The sequence below is a fragment of the Crassostrea angulata genome, chromosome 2 (genome assembly GCF_025612915.1).
Source record: "Crassostrea angulata isolate pt1a10 chromosome 2, ASM2561291v2, whole genome shotgun sequence".
NCBI classification, from domain to species: Eukaryota; Metazoa; Mollusca; class Bivalvia; order Ostreida; family Ostreidae; genus Magallana; species Magallana angulata.
The window spans coordinates 26,602,778-26,625,678 of NC_069112.1; the positions used below are offsets into that span (position 1 = coordinate 26,602,778).

The window sequence follows — 22,901 nt, forward strand, 5'->3', positions numbered from 1 at the left end:
TGATTGAAAGACTTATTCCTATTGTCTGACTACATATGTTAGCTGCATTATAAACACACCGTATCAATATGTACGAAATTATCGCCAAACTTATCGAAAGCAACGGAAGTAATAATTACTGAGGTGTTCCGAAAATGTATAATAAGTCTAGAGAGAGCAAAAAAACCGCGAAAAACTCCCCTAGATTTATCGTATGCGTTCGGATCTCCTCAGTGAGTATGAAAATTAGTTATATTTTCGCAAGTCACTGTCCATATCTACCGGTCATTTGGACTGACAGGCAACCTCAAGTAATCGGTCCTTGGGTATTTTTATCGGTCTTGCCGACAGGACCGAAAGATTTCAAGAACTCTGGTTGTAGTGTGTTTTAGTTATTCGGAACATTTCGGGCATCTACTTAGTAGGTTAAGAAAGGAACAATCAATGTTCTGGAACTTCTTAGCGAAAAAATGTGTATATGTATATTTCTAAATTTAATGCGTTGTTTGAAATGCATATATAATGAAGTATGTGTCCTGAGCAAAATTTGTGCATATTTTATGCAGGACCCATGTCAAAATGAATCACTGATCTCAATGCATCAAGCAGTTCAAGTTCAAAGTCGTCTGCAAACACACTAGCCAAATCACTGAGATTTTCTGTACCAATTTCATTTTCGGTTTTTGATGGTTGCTGTCCAAAAGTGTTAATAAGAATCTCTGATATTTTCCTCTTCTTCCCATTGCTGATGAAATGGGAGTAAGATTTGAGAGAGGTCTCTGATTTATGTCCAGAAACTTTCATAATGCGACGGCCAACATCCAACACAGTATTACGGTACTTGTAACATGCACCGGATGATTATTCTACACTTTAGAGAGTTTTCCTACATTTGAAATATTGGACATAAAGCTTGACAATGATTTTTCCCAAAAGGTGCATTTGTATACCACACATTGTCATCAAATGAGAAGGAATCTGTAGGTCGCTGCCAGAAGTCATCCTTGTTTGGGTTCAACTTTGATACATACTTTTCGAAAGAAAACACAGGGCAGTTTATGTTTCCTGGAGAAAAAATTTGAGGAAAACAATCTATAAATTCTTCATAATCATGATAATAGCTATGTACCATATATATTGTTCGCCTATAAGTCGGTTGTCTTTTTTCAAGTTTATTTACAAGATTTTGCCATTGACCCTCTTATAAGTCGGGTATCTTTTTCTGGATAATCAGTCTATAAATTCTCAATCAAATTAGCACATTTTATCAAGCAAGACTATATTCTAGATAAAATGTATGGGTGTTTGACCCCTCTGTCATCATTTCTAGATGCATTTTAAAAGTGTTGTGTTCAGTTATATAAGACATCTATCCTGGAATGATAACTTTCGATTTTGGACGCCATTTTTTATGGCTTACGGCCATCTAGTTGCCGGGTAATCTTTACGGCAAAGAGTTCAGTTATCTGAACATGCGCGACAAAAAATAGTTCTATTCGAATGTTGCAAAGTTAACTGTTTGTTGTTCAAAATAAATATCTTTTAGCAAGATTATATTTTCCATATGTTATTATCACTTATGTTATTGTAACCAATATGAATTGACTTTATTTAAATAAATTCGAAATCTAACGCGAATGAATATTAAATGCAGTGTTTTCCCTAGGCCGTTTTTGCATAGAGGTATAGGCCCCCAGCATGCATCACGGAGTGTCGCCATGCTTGGTACTTTGAGGCAACTCTTGCTGCCACATATCACTACCACCTCCGATTGTGAGGACTCCAACTGTGCGCATTGCATGCAGACACTAGGTCTGAGGGTCTCTTGTTTTGCATTGTATGAATTGGTTTGTAAGTGTAATTTCAATGCAGGGACCAACCTAGAGCAAAATTTTTGGGAGACTTCAATTCTCTCTAACAGAAAAATAGAGAGAAGTTTGAGAAATCAGGGAGACTTCCATTACTTGACAATGGCATAACACTAATGATGATATACACAGATTCAACCTTTAATAATTTAAATTAGATTAGAAGCAAGTCAATAAAAAAAAACTTTTAATAATTATGAATTTTTTTTTATTAATTTAATTTATTTGAGGCATTCATACATTAAATAGATGAAATGTGTTGCAATTGTGTTAGCTAAATGACAAATAATAATGACAGTTTATGTATTTCTGTGTATTTTGGGGGTATTAGAACAACCTTTTGACCCAATTACAACTGTTATGTAGAGGGTCTTTTTTTTTTTAAGATAACTGTAAACAGCCCTAGGGTTTTATGATTATTTAAGCATTAATTTAGCAGAGTTATTAATTAATTACAAGTTACCACCTAATTGTAGCATCAACACTAAAAGAAATAAACATCGGTTGCACAGTATGTGGTTGCATCATCCGTATATTACGCCTACCCCTAAAGATAAGACAGTCTCAGTATTAAATTATCCTAATCACAACAGGGGTTAACTGAGGCTGTGAAAATGTCTTTAGAATAAGTAAAGTATCATTTTATTGCCTTTTGGGTTAATTTAGACGATTGTGAACTCATAATACAGGACGACTTCCAACTTCTCTTTTGGAGGAAATTCCGGTGAAGTTAACTATTTCGCCCAATTCGCCCCCTTTCAACACAACGAAACCAATCCAACGATGTTCTGCAACACCTTGACCTTCCTCCATCATTCTGAAAGCGTTTTTACATCCAGATTTATATATCTCAGTGATTTATTATTATAAAACACGGGTTTGACTCGAGCAGCTTGAACTGAGCATGAAAATTTTCGAATTTTTTTTTTTTTTTAAAATGCTAATTTTTAGAGTCGGCAGATCCGTAAAACTAAAAATCAAATTATGATCGCCTAATCCAGCTAGATCGCTTGTAGACGCCATGTTTTTTAATAGTTTTCTGTAAAGAGAGTTTTCTTTCTTGAAATTTTTAACTTTCTATTTTGGACGCCATTATTTTATTTAACACTCATTACAACTTGATTATAGCTCAAAAACTAGTTTAAATGCTACTGGAAATAAAATGACAGGTATTTTATCCCATACTGACCGATTAGGGTTGGTAATTAGCCCCTTACACTCAGTGTTGGCTTGTATTGTCTTTAGTACAGTTAGCTATTATCACCTCTGGCGTAAATAATTATAGTTGAAACTTTCAATGCATTTATTAATGTATTTATCTTTTTAGTAATTAAAATATAAACATGTCAAATATAGGGACCACAAGTCAAAAGTTGGAAGCAAATTGGCACCCAGAAACGAAGTTTTACCCAGTGGAAAAACTATCTGATTGTATGTCATGCCTATAAGTCGGACCCCTACTTTTTGTTCAAATTTCTACTCCCAAAATACCGACTTATAAGCGAGAATATACGGTAGTAGTAATGGTAATTAAAATTTTTTTTAACATACAGGTGACACTCGATGGCTTGAACTTCGATCTCTCAAAGTTCTTGATCTCTCGATGTGAAGTCACGGTCCCGATTTTTTTCTCTATATAATTAAGCAAATTTACTTTTGATCTCTCGAACTTTGATCTCTCGAAGTTCTTGATCTCTTGAAGTAAAACCTGGGTCCCGTTATACATATTTCATTGTTTTTTACTCTTGAAAACTCGAAGTGATTGCTGTGTACACACAGCGGCTGATCAAGCGTATAATTATAGCTCCATGTAGACCTTACCTGGATGGTTGAGTGAACTCCTGGGGGCTAGCGTGGTGGCGTTAATTGATTGATTACGTAAGTGGCACTACCCGTTGCTTCCTTCAAAGGGTAGATTGGTAATTTGTAACTGATGTATCAATTTCAAAAACTTGTGAAAATGACGGTATAGAAAACCGCTCTTCACTTAAAATATTCTGTGATTAATAAAACATAATATTCTTTGAAGTTTTTCTTAGCGTGAAAAACCCACTTAATAACCACACAACTAAGTTCTTTATTGTTTAAATTGAAGTAATGAAGCAGAAAATAAGAATAACATCATGTTAGACGATCACTATCCTTCCATGTTATAAACATAAACTTCTTACTGCTATAATTTTAAAACCAAAATGACCAGAAAATTTTTTCCGAATTTTTAAAAACTTTCGATCTCTCGAACTCTTGATCTCTCGATGTTTAATCATGGTCCCCTGAAGTTCGAGTTATCGAGATTCACCTGTATATATATATATATATATATATGGCATAAAAACAGTACCTGGTAACTCATACAGTACCGTCAACGCGGATTCCGTATTTTCCGCGCACCCCACGGTCCAAATTGCAATGCGGTTTAAACACCTGCCTCAGGTAAAAACCGCGTACCCCCGCGGTTCAATCACCCATAATGACAACACCCCCGCGGTTTGAACGATCGATTTCAGGTGTTAAAAAGTATCGAAAAGGAACACGAGTTATCTCCCTCGATTAAAAAAAATATAACATGCATTAAACATAAATGTAAGTTAACAAATGCATAAAGATAATCATGATCCTTTTATAGAAAATCACATAATTTGTAGGTAAATATTTTTTTTTAATATTTGCTGTTTATTTGGTAATACTGGGGTAATATTTGAAATCTAATCATTTAAAGCTGTTATCTGTACAATCCAAGGTGAAATGAGCTATGCCCGCAGGTGGTTGAAAAATCATGCTTTACTAACTTATTGATCTATCGATATACGATTATATTAAATTTTAAAATCTAACAAAAAATGTAAAATTAATAAGACTTATTTACTTAAATTAAATATTTTACTTCATAAATATTCAGGTACGTATATTTTTATTTTTCAATATCATTTTATCTTTTTATCCTATGAAACCGTTAAAAATTCATTCAAATTATAAAAGTGGCTTAATCGCTCATATTACGGAAAATCACGACTTTATAATTGCTGTAACAAGCGTCATTGTTTTGATAAAATTTTTATAATTTGTTACGAAAATTGATTTCAACCAGCAGACCGACTAGTTGTAGCCTTATAAAAACACCTGCTCACAATTAAATGTTCAAAGAAAAATCAGTTCTCCTAATAACACAAAGGAAAAAGGTACTCATAATTAAAATTGTATGATTCTTCACATTGCATGGGTTTTATTCAGTTTTAAACTAAGTGTTGCCCTGAAAAGATACAGTGTATATACATGTATATTCTGTGATTTTCATAAAAACAATGGCTAGGCGTTCTGGTGTGCGTGAAGATAGACATTTCTTTACAAGAAATGGAATGAGGTTGTTACATCACAAAACAACATGAGAAGTTGTACATGTTATTAAATGCACACATCTCGAGTTACTTTTAAAAAAAATCAAATGCCAACTATTTTTGTACACATTTCCTTCATTGTGTATATTAATTATAAGTCGCGATCATTTCCTGTGTATAGTGATTAACAAACCTAGGGTAGAAAACGACATGCTCTAGGGGTTTCACACCTATTCAAGACAAAAGAAAATCTCAAAATTGCGTACGGCTTCGTCTAACCGTACACCAATCTTACAGGCTTCTTGATCATGTTGATTGAGTGTCGCCGATCTTGATTTTATCTACGATCTGTATGTGTGTGTGTGAGAGAGAGAGAGTAATGCTCTTTAGCCCCCCCCCCCCCCCCACGACGCCACTGCATTCAATTCAATTGAAATATAATAATATAAAAATTTCCTGAGTTTAGTATTCATAAAAGACATTGTGATTGAATCCAATATGCAGTTTCAGTCTGAGTCCATGTGCTTCTCCTGTCAATCAAATCAGGAGCTGCACCACGTGCTTCTTCCTTGATAAAGGAAAACAGTTTTGTTCTATTAGTCTTCAGGTAAAGGAAAAAAAGAAGTTTGTCTAACAATGAAGTATTTAACACTGTTTATGATGTTTGATTTAATGCTTGACACCGTGTTATTTAAAAAGAAAACTAATTCTCTCTCTCTCCTCCCCCTCTCTCTCTCTCTCTCTCTCTCTCTCTCTCTCTCTCTCTCTCTCTCTCTCTCTCTCTCTCTCTTTTCGGGGGAAGAGACATGTTAAACACCTTTTACAGTTTAAGAAGGCAGTAAAATGAAACAATTATTTATTGTTACTGTTAGATAAATTGTTTGATATACGAATTCCTGGTTGTCACTTGTTGCAAGGAATATCCACCTGCCTCATACCCGTGAATTCTGTGCGTTCAAGCGAAGAGTGATTTCCTGTCAGTGCGATGGTTTCACGCTTTTGTGTAAAACAATTGGGACAAATACAGTTAACTTTGACAGTCATTAAAACGTTGGAAAGGGGGTACCAAAAACGTTATAATTCGCTACAGGTACGACATATGTGTAGTAGCTTCATATTCAACACACATAAAAAAAATATCAATATCTTTTTATATTTTAAGGGTAAAGTAAAATTTTCATATTTTGCTGTTGATCGTATGGTATACGTACACCGCGTAGCGTGTGCTTGTCACGGACTAGGTTAATTGTCTTGAGTATCGACAGTCTCTCTCTCTCTCTCTCTCTCTTTCTTATTCTATATTAAAGGTTTTAGGTTTTTTGCGGAGGGGGTGCATCTTAAACACGTTTAACAGTTAAACAGATAACAGTAAAATGAATAACTATTTATTGTTATTACTGTTAGTAAAATTGTTTGAAAAAAAATGAAATTCCTGATGGTCACTCGTTACACGGATTATCCACCTGTCTCATATACATGTACCAGTGTATTCTGTGCATTCAAGCGTAGAGTGATTTCCCGTCAATGCGATGGTTTCACACCTTTGTGTTAAAGAATTGGGACTTAGGTCAAGTACAATTTACATGTACTTTCACAGTCATTAAAACGTTGAAGAGGTGGAGGGGGCGGTTACGAAAAACGGTATTCGCAGCTGATACTACATGTACATTTGTGTTGTAGCTTCATATTGAACTCACATAAAATCATGTCAATATAATTTAGTATTTTAAGGGTTGAGTAACATTTTCATATCATGCCGTTGACCGTAGGTAAACGTTCTCCGTGTAGCATGTGCCTGTCACGGACTAGATTAATTGTCTTGAGCATCAAGAGAGTGCCGTAAAACAAGCTACAAACTGATATGGATTAAAACATTTTTGAAGTCGGAAATGTTTAAAATCAGTTCTAACCCTCTCCGTCATGCATGTAGATTACATTATAAAAATGATTAAATATTTTTGAAATAATAGGTATATCAACAGTTACATGAAAATTATTACGGGTGTAGATGATTCTTTAATTAAAAAATCTCTAAAATAATCGATAAGGAGTTTTGAAAACGTGCATCAAAAATACGTAATCATTTTGATATATGTGAAATGAAAACAATACATCAGACATGGCCAGTATAGAATGACTCTCAGTGTTAGGTGGCCGTCTTATTGTCTAATAGCATACAGGTAAAAATCTCCATTCACCTTGTTCAACGGTAGGTCACACCGCCGCGGTTTAAACATGGCTGCATCGAGGACCGCGATGAATTAACTGCGATGGTGTAACGCGGAAAGGATTAAATAACCGCGGGGGGAGCGCGGTCAAATACGGGATCCGCGTTGACGGTACTGTACATCTGAACTTCAGTAACACTTCCAGCAGCATCGGCCCGATGATTTTTATCCAGCTCATAAACACACTGATATGCATACATTCTCCCAACACCATCTTTTGCTACGTTAAGTGTAAAGCATAATTTCAAACCACACCTTTCTCTGTAGACCAAACGGAGTGTTTACTGTACAATTTCTGAAGATCCTGCTCTGAAATGGGAGGATGGTGGTCAGTCCCCCGAGTCTTTTCCTCTTCAAATTGGTTGACACGGCTCTGAATATTTCGTTGCTCTTATTAAATTCAGAATCTTTAACAATGTCTATGTTTCTTTTCTGTTGAAGAAAACATTTTAACCCATAACAAATGTTCTGTAGTGCACCCAATGCCTGCAATGATTGTGTCGCCTTTAAACTAGCAGTTAAACTAGTTGACAATTAATCAATCAATACAGTATATACCAGAACTGAAATTGTTTATATATATAATTAGTATATATTTTTTTTCTTTTTTCTTTTAAGGGTGGATGGAACTTACTCAAAACAAAAAGGGAAATATGTGAATGATGCAGCCCCTAAATCAAAACAAAATAATTCTGTAATGAAAATACTTGAAGTAGACGGAGTTCCACATCTTGTGCTATATGCATCAAGAAAAATTTGTAAGGGGGAAGAAATACGTTATGACTACGGAGAAAAGAACCTTCCTTGGAGGAAAAAAGTATGTATTTTTATCTCATTTCTTCAAAGAATATTACAAGACTAGGGGAGCTTATGTTATACCCTCTGCATTTGCATCTACAAATGGTTAAAATTTTTAGAACAGGTCTGAGTTATTAACAGCCCTAACTTCACTAAACATGCATATTGGCATAATTATGAACTTAACAGACTTGGATGCTGAATTAAATCTGAGCCTTTAATTTCTGATGCTGGAGGAGGTAAAGATTTTGGAGAAGGTTACTGTGATTTAGAGCAGGTGCCCTTTGATGGGCATGTTTAGATTATTATTGGTCCTATCTTCACCAACCTTGCATGGATGCTGCATCTTACGATAATCATTCACAAATATTGGAATGTATGCAGTTAAATCTTTTAAGATATTATGTTCAAGAACTGCAATTCATGCTACATAAATATTTGTAATATTTTTTATGTATTTAAGCATCAAGATAGACTGAGTTGATTCTCAATTAAACTCTTAAACAACATTTGGAATCAAAGGGGGCTCAGTGGTTAACACATGGAGTGAACATTGTGTAAATTATTTCTTCAGATAGACATGCACATGCATAACATACTAGGTAAAATTGGATTCATTTCTTATTGAAATAATTATATAACTTTACTGTTTGTTTTAGGAAACAAAAAGAGATGAAATACCAAAAGAAACAAAGGTAAATCTCAGTTTACAATATGTGATCATTGCATTTTTAGCTCACAGAGACAAAGTAAGGGGGATCTTATGCTATACGGTTAAAGTTTTTGTTGCGGGTCCTGTATCTAACATATTACTTGTCCTGTCTTCACCAAACTTGCATGAATGATGCATCTGGACATACTTATGGACTTGAAAAACTTGGATTCTGAATCTGAATCCTGAATTTCAAATGCTGGAGGAGGTTAAGGTTTTTGGAGCAGGTTAAAGGTTTTGGAGCAGGTGCCCTTTGATGATTATATCTTAGTTATTACTGGTCCTAACCTCAATAAATTTGCATGGATGGTGTGTCTTATGATACTGAAGCACCAGAGAGGATTGAATGCTGAATCTGAGCCATAGATTTTGGATGCTGGAGGGGATTAAAGTTTTTAGAGCTGGTTAAAGATTTTAGAGCAAGCGCCCTTTGATGAATACAGTAAAACACGCTTATAACGAAGTCCCAGGGACGGGCAATTTAACTTCGTTATAAGCGTAATTCATTATATCCGTCAAGTTTACAACATGAAATGGAGTCTTGGGGAATGAAATTCACTTCGCTGTAAACGTCAATTCATTATAAGCGTGTTCGCTATAACCGTGTTTTACTGTATATCTTTGTTATTACTGAGCCTAACATCACCAAACTTGCATGGATGGGTCTTATGATACTGATTCACCAGACAAGCTTGAATGCCAATCTGAGCCAAAGATTTCGGATGCTTGAGGAGGTAAAAGTTTTTAGAGCTGGTTAAAGTTTTTGGAGTAGGTGCCCTCTGATGATTATATCGTAGTTATTACTGGTCCTAAACATCACCAATTTTGCATGGATGGTGCATCTTATGATACTGATGCACCAGAGAGGATTGAATGCTGAATCTGAGCCATAGGTTTCGAATGCTTGAGGAGGTTCAGGTTTTTATACCCCCGCAAACGAAGTTTAGGGGGGTATATCGGTTTCACCCTGTCCGTCTGTCTGTAGATGCAACTTTGTCCCCCCTATAGAATTTTTTACTACTGCATGGAACAGTTTGAAGTTTGTACATATGTTGATCACCATCTGAAGATGTGCACCTGCAATTTTTTTTTAAGATCAGACAAGATTTAATGATTTTATGACAGTTTTCATTTTCCTTATTCTATATATTGTACACTGATGTTGAAAAGTAAGGGAGGTAATCCTTACAGATTTTATTAATTAATTAATAGTATTAAAACACTGTAAAATATATTTATATAAATACATCCAGATGGAGGTTTTTTGTCTTTATGTCTTAAGGTACTTCACTACACCTAGACTTATACTTTTTAAGACACTACGTCACAAGATGGCGATTTAAATGTTTTGTTAAAGTGTTTGTATCAATCAATTCTGATGTATATCGTCATAGCTCAGTGGTAAAAGAATCAAGCTTGTGAACCGAAGATCATGAGTTCGAATCCGCCTGTGGCTTTTGTTCATGTTTACTGAATGAATTTTTTAAAAATATCATTTTTATCCAAAATTGCACATTATTTCTTCTAATTGACATATATACTTCTTATCCATCATGATCTCTATCATAATCAAGTAATTTTCTGCTGATTAGAGAAACTATTTGAAGGTGTAGTGGAGTACCTTAAAGGGGCATGGTCACGATTTTGGTCAAATTTAATTTTTCTGTTTTTTAGCTCACCTGAGCTGAAATTGTTTTCTTTATTTGTTATAGTGCATGTTTCTTGTGTTTACAATATCTATTTACTAACCATATTTGAGTGTTAAGCTTCGAATTATAAACAAGATACAGAGATTTGCTCACAATTCTATGTTTGTACACATATCTTAAAAACTAAAGATTAAAAAAGTAAAAAATTGGTCAATATTTATTAAGAAAAATTTTCAAAGTCTGTTATTTCAGAAACCAGCTTAACAACTTATTGTATTGTAAAGTTCAATTTTTTTTCGTCATTATTACTCCTACTGTACATGTGATCCTTGACTGTGTTTGTGTTCATTGGTATAAACTGATTTTGAACCTCACCCCTGCGAAAACATGTTCTAGTGTTCTAGAACTGTTCTTGCTTGGCTAGAACAGTTCTTGAACTGTTCCTAACAGGTTGTTTGGAACTATAATCCTTGAAATACTTGAGGAAAAATTTCAGATTTTTTATGGAACTTTTGTGGGATGTTAAGAATCCGATTTTTAAACCAGAAATGTAACAGAATGTTTTTTGAACAGTTCTGACACTAAGAAATGGAACAATTGTTCCAAAACTGTTCTATATCAGACAAGTGAATTAATGTGGAACAAGTTTAGAACTAAAAAAATAGCAATATGTTCCAGAACTGTTCAACAAAATGTATGATTAGTAAATAAGGGTTTTTCATGAACTAATTAGCAGAATTGAAACCCCAAAATTGTTCAAAAAATATTTTAAAGAACAGAAGTGGAACTTTTCTAGAATTCAAACCCCAAAATTGTTCCAAAAATATAAAGAACAGAAGTGGAACTTTTCTAGAATCTCATCTAACAATCACTACATGTAAAACAATTTCAAAGATTTTGTTTTTAGCAGTGTTAAGTTGTTAAAATGATCAATGACTTTCAATAGCAAATGCATGCTATGACAATCTACACCGTGTAATTCTCAATATACATTTTTGAAATTTCACAGGTATAGATTTTGTGATAATAAGTTTTCTGTTAAATGAACATACAATAGAATTTTCAGTGCAAGCAATAAATTCTCTATTGCTTGATCCAAAATCACAGCTGATTCAAATACACGTATGAACAGTGACAGAACATTATAATGTTTAAATTTTATTTTGTCATCATATCACTATTCCGATGTATCATAAATGTTTCATTGCAGCATCAAAGTAAAAGTCCTTTGTCAAAAATTACCTTAACTGTTTAAGTCTGGTAATTTGAATTGGATCCTGATAAATGAGTATTTATTCTGTTTCAGTGGAAATTCAATACACTGCATTAAGTTTGCCTCTGTCCGTACTTTAATTAATAAGAAAATAGCATCACGCAATCACTTGAATATGGCATGGCCATAGCCATTGGGCATCTTTATCACATATTTCCTATTTACATCCTGTAAATCAAGATAAACTAAAACCTCTATCAGGTTCTCAACATTGGACACAACAATTTCTTGTGAGAATGTAACTGGTATGTAATGGTTTTCTTGTCCTTCTGGAATTCTTTCCAATTTTTGGAGAACAGCGTACACAGAATCAGTGTAATTACAGAACACGAAGTACTTGATTTTGCCAATTTCATTATTTCTGAAGAGAACAACTGTACAGATTCTTTTTTGCATACGTGTGTACTGCTCCGAGTAGAAACGCTTTTCATTAACAACAACTCTGTTCAGTTTCTTTAATTTATCCAGGAAGTTTTCCTGTAACAAATTAATCAGATTTGCTTTCACGGAATCTTCTAATTCATGTTGTTGAAGTACCTGCATAGCTCCTGCTACGGCACAATTTGATGCCATGTAATTTACCTTCCAGCTATTACATTTTTTTAACTCAAGTCCTTTCCTTCTGATGCACAGTTGGGCCTGACGGTATTTCATGGCCTGCTTTAACACAACTCCTGTACCATGAACAGAATTAAGCAGCATTGCATTTATGTCCTCAAAAGGAAAACAACTCCAACACCATATGGGACCCCAAAGTTTAACAAAGTCACACAAGTGTGATCCTGTATTGTGAATGTTGAGGCCACTAGATCCTTCCCCATACAATCTAGCAAATGATGCATAGAACTGCTGCAACAGGCCTTTTGCTTTAGTCAGAGACTCTTCTGATATTGCATTTCCTAGTAAAATGTGAATCCCCTCTGAAAGACACAAGAAATTCTCTAGATATTCATCTTTAAGAAAGTCCTGAAGACAAGGATATGCATAATACAACAGCCAAGTTTGCAACTCAGTGGCCTTAAAGTGTTAGTAGTTTTTTTCAAGATTTCTGGGAAGCCTCTCAATACTGTGTGGAGGTTTGAATTGTTGCATTCTTCGAGAAATTTCCTCTATGTGATTTCCTATAAAAAATTCATTTGTTTTCCCTTTTGATGAGAACCACTTACACATTAGAGTTTTGGTGACACCTAAGCAAACTCCATGCATATAGTCTGGTACAATTCCTGACACAAGATCAAAGTCTTTTAAATAAGAGATCCCTGATTTTCCTTTAAATCCTTTAGAACGACTCTTTGGGCTACCAGATCTCATATTTTCAATAACAACTTCATGTCTTCGTTCCATACTTCTGTCATCAGGAGATCTATAAGGTAAACATCTAGCTGTTCCTTTACCTTGTTTTACTGTCTTTCCTTCCTCCTCACATGTAATGCAAGGAAAGGGTCCATTGAAGTATGACATGTTGAGCAACTCCGCCTTTGCAGGTAAATCCATTATACCACATATGATCTTCAACTTCACATGAAAACTATCATCATCAATAAAAACTTCAACACCATTGGTATACAAGGCATTCAAATGACTGCTAAATTCTCTAAAATATTCATGAAAAGGTGGTTTACCTTTGCCCTGCCACATTGCTGCTAGAAGAATGTTTTCCCGTGAAAAACGCTTTGGGGGGCTAAGTTCATTTATAGCTAAAAATATTGGCCATAGCTCAATTTTTGAAGATGAATACAAGTTTACCCCATCTGTATTGAAAATTGCTGTCAAGTTTTCACTTTCTTTGAGAAATCCATCTTTCATTAATTTTCTGTATTCTTGCCCGTCTACAATATCTGTTAATATGCTAGATCCAGAATTAAGCCTTTCAAAGGCACTTTTTTTGGTCGCTTGAATATCTTCCCAAATTCCTACAAAGAAATAAAATGCAAATTAATGCAGAGTTTAAGTTTGCTCGTAACACACTTATCAAAATCTTTTGAGAAGATCTATAAAAATACAATTTGGATGATTAATGATTAACTTTAAACGTCACTTTAGGAATGATTATTTTCATTTGTCAATGTTTTGAAGATTGTTGATATTGGAAAGGTCAAAATGGTAAATGGGGAACTGAATTAAATGTCTGAGCAAAAATTACCAGGTGTTTGAAGTAGATCAGTTAATTGTTTGCCTACATCTGCAAAGACAAAGCTCTGTCTTGGCTGTCTTGACGTTTTGTTTTGGTTTCTCAAGGGTCCTTTGTAACGAAGTCCCTCACAATCTGTACTTTGACAATGAAAGACATTTTCGTTCTCAACAGGGAAAACTTTTGTGCAAAGTTCACAATAGTGAATTTCCTTAAGTGAAGTATTGTCAATATGTGATAACATTTCATCCCAGTTCAATGTGTTTATTTCTTTCAATTTAGGAAAAATTTCTCTAAGTGTTTCAACAATATCTTTACTGGCACTTGCTGAAAACTGATTTCTCAAAAAGCAAGATAGCAACGACAGTGCCTGGTATTCTTTTTCTGGCATGTCTAAATGGCATTCTAAATCGTCCGCATCACTTTTGGAAGCTGTATCATGGTCACTGTCAGTATCAGAGTCAGAGGAACTGAAATCTAAGGATTTTGCATCATCAGTGTCAGGTAAATTGAAATCTAAGAATTCTGTGTCTTCAGAGTCGGACGATGTGAAATTTGGGGGCTCTGTTTCAAAGTCGTGCACACTATGGATTGAATCATCAGTGTCAGGTAAATTGAAATCTAAGAATTCTGTGTCTTCAGAGTCGGACGATGTGAAATTTGGGGGCACTGTTTCAAAGTCCTGCACACTGTGGATGGATGCATTACTACTTGATTTTTTTAAACCATATGTGTTTGAAAATTCACCATCCAATAACATTTTCTCTTCTGTTCCACAGGTGGTTTTAGAAGTGTCTGAACATAGCACTGGTAGTAGCTCAGAGAAGGAAAGATCTGTTGTTTTTTCTTGGGCAACCACAAACTTTTCAGTTTTTGAATCATCCAATCTGGAACCTGAATCATTTCCAGGCAATTCTACAGGATCTACACTCAAGTCTTCATCTGAAAAATTCATTAAAGAAATAGTAAATAATTGCAACTGAACTAATTTTGATTTCAAGTCTGAATTTGTTCCACACTCAAATCTATTTTCTGCCAAGATTAAATGTTCCATTATGTTTTCAATTTAAGGGGCACATGATACCTGGATGTTTCCCTGAATCCAGTTTGTGTATTTTATAAACAAGAACTTAAACATCAATAACAGAAAAATTGTATGTACTGAGGTCATTTCACTTATTCAGGTTTCAATTCTTTTTTAATTAACCACCCAAAAAGGCTGGCAAAAGTACTGCTGAATACAAAACCTATTTTTATATTGACTCGTTATTATCTGTGCTGTGATTGGCTCAATCTGATTTTCCACAAAACTCTAATGTTATTAACTTTTAAAGTATGATAAGGTACATATAACATTTCAAACCAGTGAACACAGAGAGCTATTGTTTCTGAATAGCGCCACCTCACAAAACAGCCGACATTAACAAGCACAATGGTGCAAGTAAGTTAGATTATCTTTTACTGATAATTACTGGATATCATATAATGAGACAGTTTACTTTCTTGATGTGAATATGGTGGTTCAGCTATCTTTGATGAGTATCATTCTTCAAGAATAGCTTCTGGTTTGCTCAGTATCATTCATCCAAGGGTAGCTTAACCATTATATTCACCTCAAGAAAGTAAATATATATATATATATATATATATATATATATAATGAAATACAAAGTACGCACTTCCAGTTGTGGAACTGGGGTCTCGAAATAGAATCCATTTAGCTGATGTATTTGCACATTCCCCAGATTTCTTTCTTTCCCATCTGTATGCAGTAGACCGTGGAACAGATTCAGTCTTGTCATGTTTGTATTTCTTCTTTTCTCTCCTTACTGGGGCTAAAAGAGTAGGATCAACATTTTCATATTAGACATGTGTAAAATAACCAGGTTGGGCACACACCATCAAATGGTTTGGTGGTTCAAGCACCCATATCGGAGTAGGTATCTACTGACCATATAGTAGTCTTTTCTCTTCAATTTAAAATTAAAATGTAAACAAAGCGAAGGCGCATTTGCACAAGTTTTGGGGAAATTTACTGAACATATACCTCCCAAAATAAAGGCAGTGCGGTCTATTTTCCATTACTGCGGAACTTGGTAATAAAGATACCAGTACATGTAAGAAGCCGTTGAATTTCTTACTCATATGAAAAAAAAAATATTTGTGTCTCGTTGAGCAAACTTTCTACCTTATCATGTGTTGTCACTTTTGAGAAGTTTATTTAAAAGCACTTTTTAAATCTTTTTGGTCATTTTATGCCATTAAAATATCATTCTCTCGTTAGATATCATATTTTACAAAGAATAAAGCATTTATATACAAAATTAAACAAAGCAAAAACAAACACTATGTCTTTCCATTTATTTCCTAATAGAAAATTAGCACCAGTTCTCATCCATAGTAGATTATACTGTTCATCGGGTTCAAATTGCTTATAAGGTTGCCCGGATGATCGATATTGAAAGTAAGAAACATGATGGACCGGTGCAACAATGTTTGGAAAAGAGGAAAAAAGTTGCACTTGTTTACATTAATGACGGTTTTGTCAAATATTTGAACGACCTGGCGCAAAACATTTCACATTGAATATCCAATTTTTTTCCTTCTTAGGATTGAGTAATATCTGTATTTTAATCCTCACCAGTTAGAATTATGTGCCGTTCAAATCAGTGCAGGGGTATATTGAACAAATCATCATTTGACTCCCATACAGTCAGTAGATACTGATATGGGTGTTTAACCCACCAAATGAGTGTAAGACCACAGTTTGGTAGTGTGTGCCCAACCTGATAATTTGAGGAAGAATAAAATCTTCACAATTTAATCAGCATGGTAGTTGACTGCTGAAATAGTGTAACCTGTGTTAAAATACATGTATCTACATGTGAGAACCTGTTACAGTGGAATTTGAATTCCTTCAGAGAGGGAAAACTTTACTAAAAAGTATGGTTTGTACTCTTTTGTGATTAAACATCAATAAACTTACTCATTCTGTGCACCCCATGAAGATGCATCAACACTCTTTGTTTTGAGGCCAGTTTTTTCTTACAGACAGAACACTCATATTTTCCATCATCTGACTTTTTCCAACAGTCCTGTTTTCTGTACTCTTTTATTGTGTCATTGCTCTCTGAGGCTGTTAAAACATAAACATGTTTTTACAACAAAATGTACATGTACAAGTAAAAGTTTTGTGTTTTCTTTGCTGGAGAAGGGTATAATTATATGCTCATCTACAGTTTTATTATTTCATGGTTTTCACATGGTGCAGTCTACGATGACAATTACGTACATATTTATTTTCTGTATACAAAAAAGGGGGGGGGGGGAATGGTAAGTAAACATGGTAAATTTGGTTTGATGAATTTGAAATACAGTGGACATGGCTTAGTATAATAGTTATTTTGCCAGGCAAAATTGTTATATCAACCGGACTATAATAACCGAACCTAGCTAAATAAATTAAATGTGAGTATGACATGTGCCTATTTACGTTCTGTATTACTACTGTATATATTTTTAGAAAGGGTAATGTCCACTGCAATTGATGATCTGTTCTATAAATTAATCTTTAATGCTTCAAAAAAGTTAATTTCATTTTAAAAATTACTTTAACAAGCTTGGAAAATTGCACAGATCCACCAACATGCTTCCGATGGATTGACATGCTTTCATTTTTGTTTTCTTCCTGTACTTCCGGTTTTGACGAAATCTACTAAGGCATTCATCAGACAATTCGGTTTTTTTTTTTAAACAAAATAAAGCACAAATCTATAACTAACATTTCAATATTTTTGGGGTTGATTTGGCACATTTTCCCTATGAAATAAAGGCATGTTTAAAAGAGTAAGTCTCTACTTATGTCAAATGCATGGCATCTAATGGGTGATAAGCCATGTAAAATTTATTCCATTACTAAGAAAGTATTTTAAAATAGAAATTAAAGGATTTATATATTAAAACTCATAAGAACTTTAGTACCCACCACACAGCGATGTCACTTACCCAAGCCACGTGCAGTGAGGCGTAAATAATTTTGTCACGTCTGGTCAGGACTGTCGTTAAATTTTAAAGTGATTTTGGAAGTGAGTGTTTATAAAAGCTACTCAGGGGGGGCTAGCATGTAAAATAGGTGTGAAACTCAATTATATAAAGCGGGATGCACTTTTTCAGCTATTATATTAATATTACTAATGTAATTTACTGTCTATATTGTGAACAATTTAAATACGTACATAACCGATGGACAGCCTTGAGGTGAAGGAAGACACGCTGCTTTGATGATAATTTTCTATTACATATGAGGCATTCAAAATCGTTCCTTCCTTTCTGGCACCATTTCAACTTTTCATTCGCTGCCATCTTTTCACAAATCAGGGTGGTTTAAATTCTTCTTCTTGAAGATAAACTTTCATTGTGTCAAAACGTAAGTGCGACGTAGATTTGATGTATTCGTCACTGCCAAATGTATCTCGCAACGTGATTGGCTCAATTTATTGGCGGAAAAAGTTGTACGCGCGTTTTCATCGAACGCAGGAGACATGGCTAGATTTGCTATTGTTCACTGGGAAGACCATTTTGTTAGCCTAATTAACTTAGAGACAGTGAAAGAACCACGTAAACCTGTGCTGGAATACAGAGAAGGGGAATTCATTACTGCCACATATGGTAAAAAACCGTACAAGGCGTGGATTTCAGAAATCAGTAGTAAGTACATGCATTCATAAAAAATCTGCTCTGGAAATGTGAATATTGATTCAAACTCGTCAATTTCAAAACGCAGAAATGATCATCTCAATTATTTACAGACGTATCATATAATATCAAGTAGAAGTCACAAATTTGAAGGGGGGGGGGGGGGGTCAGCTGAGTACGTCTCCGACTTTGGCGCCAAAAAAGTAAAAAAAAAAATTAGTGAAGGTCATTGGGTGTAGTTACCAAAAACCAACCAAAAAGTGGGGAAGCACACTTTGGAAAGTGTCATCCAGTTCAATGTTGATTGTTGAGACCTTTTATGAGAAAAAACAGGCCATTTCATACAAATATTCTACATTTTCTGGACATACTCACTTTTCTGACCAAACAAGGGTAAGGGAGATATCCCCCCCCCCCCCTTCATATTTCTAAAGTAGGGGAGGAGGAGCCCCCACCCCACCTGTGACTAATGCAAGTGAATATAGAATTTATTTGAATTAATTTGAATAACTGATTTGATTATCTTGTAGTCCTGGAGAAGGAACTTGCATTCTTTAAAATATAAAAATAACAGTCAAGCACTTTACCTTCTGGCTCTAAGGAATCTGTTGCCTCTTCTTCATCTTGGCGAGACGTGCTATCTTTAAATCTAATTTAAAAATTAATTTAATCTTAAGTTTGAGGTATAATTTTTTTTTCTTCAATTTATTATTTACAGTTGTTCAGCGGGATGTTCAGCGGAATTATGACAGTACTAGTGACTTATCAACTATCAATGAAGGTTTGCATTATTTCATACCATATAGGTCTACCAGGAATTTAATTTCTGTGTGTATCCATTTTCTTCATTCGCAAGTATAATTGCATTGCAGAAATTTAATTTCTGCAAAGAAGTGAAAAATTGGATATCACATTTAAATGATACAGTATTCTAGATGCAAATTCCCAGGAAAAAGATGACGCTAAAATAATCTGATATGTATATCTACATGTTACTTTAAAGCTTGTTGCCTACATGGTAAAGCAGGAGAAATATATTCACGTTTTGTCGCCAGTGTTTGTTTTTTTCTTTGAGATAAATGTAAGTGCCAATCATAATGAATTGTGGTATAAATTACTTGCAGAAATGCCACCAGTTGGAGAATCAACACCAGATACAGACACCACAGCAAGTGATGTTGTCGACACCACTGTAGAAATGCCTTTGCAAGTTACCCCTGAAGCAAAAAGACATTCAAGAAGTCCAACCCCACCTTCTTTATCTAGGTAAAGTATGAAATCATTTTCAGTATAGTAAGAGGAAAAAAAGCAGTTGGGAAGGCCAGGGGATATTTGATATTAAATTTATTTAAAGTATTAACTTTTACATACACTGTATTAACAGATGTGAAATTCCCACATGCACTCCTTCCTTAACTTATTATTGAAAATAACCAGGTCTAGAATTCCACAGTGTACTTCTTTGCTCTCATTAATAGAATTTTGGGGCGGTGTGGATTTGTTTAAATCGTGCTGACATTCTCTTACACTGAAGTTAATGGTCAATTTTTAAGTGTTTTATTTATTACAAATGAAAATACAGATATAATTATAAGTGCAGCTGTCACGGTTAACCGAAAAAGCTGGTTAACTGCGGTTCAAACACCCACAGTTTCGTTCGGTTTTTATTTTCCGGATTTCATTTTTTTTTTTTTTTATGTTTTACAAATCAGAATTTGTTTGCTATGACTGGTTTTTATTTTTATTAATGATATTTTAACCACGTGATATTGATAATAGTGAATCATGTGGAAAGGAATAAAAAATGTGGGAATACTGTAGTTTTCTTAAAGAGAAATAATTCTTGAATTTATAAAGATATCTAGTTTCATCATATAAAATAAAACAAATAAAAAAAAAACCAACAACCGAAGTTTTGTACCCTGAACCGAACATAAAAATGTCTCAACCATGACAGCCCTAATAATTATTTGTTAACATTTGTGTAAATATTTATTGAATTTGTTGACATACAAACATGTATTGTTGTTTACATTTTCTCTTCAGCAAAGTAAGAAAGTTGGAGAAAAAGTATGAAGCTCTGGAAAGAGAGGTAAGGCACCTCAAAAAAAAGCTACGGGCTTCCGTTGCAGATGTGGCCCCACACACAGTTCCTGGGCCAAGCAGCAGTCCTCAGGCAGCATCTGATGGCCCAAGTGTGGAGGAACTGTTGCAGTGTGTATCACATTTATCAAGTAAAGATGTTGGGATTATCCTCCGTACTTTGGTCTACAAAGTTTTTGAAAACGAGGATCTCCTCAACTGTTCAAGGACAGGGAAGAAAACTGTGAATTCAAGAGATAACCCTAAACCTCCATTGAATGCTATTAAGTTAGAGATTGTGCAAACAGCCATCATGAGAAAGTGCGAAATAAGTGTTGAGGTCTTCAAAAAAAAATTTGACAATTTTTTGAAAATGGAAAGACGTAAGAGTCGTGTAGCAAGTTCACAAATGATCTAAACCTGTATCTTAAATGTATCTTAAATGTATCTTAAAACTTGAACATTTTGAAGACGAGTTTGTGTAATTAAAATAATGTAAAAATGAAAACCTAGTCTCTTTCAGTTTTTTACAGCAGGTATCCTGTGAGAAATGGCGGATAGTAACCAAGACATTAAAGAAGGTTTCAGTGACTATTAGGTGAAAATGGTAATGTTTCTCTTGAACAGATTTGGGACCTGTCAGGAATGCTGTAGAACAGGTCATGAACTCCATCAGTATTAAAATGCTGGAACAGTGAATGAAGTGTTCTAGATCATAACTGGTAGGGCTGAAACTGTTCTAGAACAATTCAGGAAAAAGATGTAATTAGGACAGTTCAAGAAATTTAATTCTAGAACGTTTAATGCTGTTGAAAATCCATGTCTCATTTAACGTTCTAGAACAATTCCTGAGTGTTTCTTCACGAACAACTCTGTAATTTTTGTTCCAGATCAATCCCTGATTCTGATGTTCTAGAACTGTTGATTGATGCTACTGTTCTTGAACTCCTTTGTTCTGGTACACTTCCAGTGTTGTCTCATTTAACAAAATTTAACGTTCTTGAACTGCACCAGATCAATAATGGTACATTTTTAGTGGTTCTAGAACATTTTAACAAGAAATGTTATGGGATTATTCTTGAAAAATACCAGGACTTTTCATAGAGGCTGAAATACCAATGAAATGGTCTTGAGTGAATAAAAGAATTGAAAATCTTAGGCCATTCTTTTTTTCCATTTTAAATGCTGAATAGGAAATACCAAGTTAAAAATCTGAAGCTGAATGTAATAAACTCATGTGAACAAAATATGACTCAAACCTAGGCGAACTGTGAGCTCTGTATCTTGCTTATAATTCTACGATTGACGCTGAAATTTTGGTTGAACATTAGAAATTCTATATGAATTAGAGTATGTTAAATACTTGTACAAACAAAATAAAAGAATGATATTCTGTATATACCTACTCTCTGGGGCCCCACTTTATACAATAAATAATGTGAAATCTACATCAGTTTTGATATTTTTTTTTAAAAAATACAATAACTAGTAAGTAGTTGATGAAAAAAATGTACCTATATGCTCTCATATATTTTGATCGCTTTACAAAGTGGGGGTGGGGGGGGGGGGGGGCAGAACGAAAATATAGGGAATTGGAAGTTAACAACTTAACAGTGTACCCCTACCAAATGTTTAGTTTTATATCTTGCATAGGATTTTCTTATTCTGGTAAAAAATAGTATTTCATGAAGGTTCAATGTCAAAGATTACGGGTATGCAAAAATAAGTGTAAAATTCGACCATATGGCACAATATCTTTTGAACGCCCATTGTTGCTCAGGTGAGCGATGTGGCCCCATGGGCCTCTTGTTACTCTAGGGCAGGGCCAAAATGGATGTATAGATGTTAATGCATATAACATTAAAAAATTATCTTCGTTACTCCCACACACATGAAAGGAAAACTGAATTCATGATTTTGTAGACCATATCTTTTGGTTTTTCACCAAAATTATAGGTTTCACAGTTCTTTTTGAAATGTGGTAGTCATTACAAATTTATAATTTTTCTACTCCAGTATGAAACCTAATTAATTAGATGCATATATGAGACGCCATGACAAGATTGTGTATGGGATATATGCTACTCAGGTGACCGTTAAGGCCAATTGGCCTCTTGTATAACCCATGAAGATAAGACGGTCGCAAGTTCT

General features: G+C 34.4%; 2 protein-coding genes and 1 pseudogene across 2 annotated transcripts in view; 1 reads left to right on the forward strand and 2 right to left on the reverse strand.

The window, feature by feature from the left end:
* LOC128174094 (uncharacterized) overlaps positions 1-22,901 on the forward strand; it is a 197,451-nt gene that overhangs the window by 38,962 nt on the left and 135,588 nt on the right. Inside the window, exons 6-7 of the mRNA XM_052839729.1 lie at positions 8,029-8,227; positions 8,868-8,903. Coding sequence (XP_052695689.1) covers positions 8,029-8,227; positions 8,868-8,903 — 235 coding nt within the window. The remainder of the gene's footprint in view (positions 1-8,028; positions 8,228-8,867; positions 8,904-22,901) is intronic.
* LOC128172326 (uncharacterized) lies at positions 11,712-12,864 on the reverse strand. The gene has a single exon (XM_052838116.1). It carries the CDS (start codon positions 12,542-12,544, stop codon positions 11,948-11,950), a length of 597 nt encoding a protein of 198 aa, XP_052694076.1. The 5' UTR covers positions 12,545-12,864; the 3' UTR covers positions 11,712-11,947.
* On the reverse strand, positions 13,227-18,653 carry LOC128172322 (uncharacterized; annotated as a pseudogene).

Coding starts and splice junctions, on each gene's coding strand:
- LOC128172326 (XM_052838116.1), bottom strand. CDS start 12,544: ATGCTGCTTAATTCTGTTCATGGTACAGGAGTTGTGTTAAAGCAGGCC.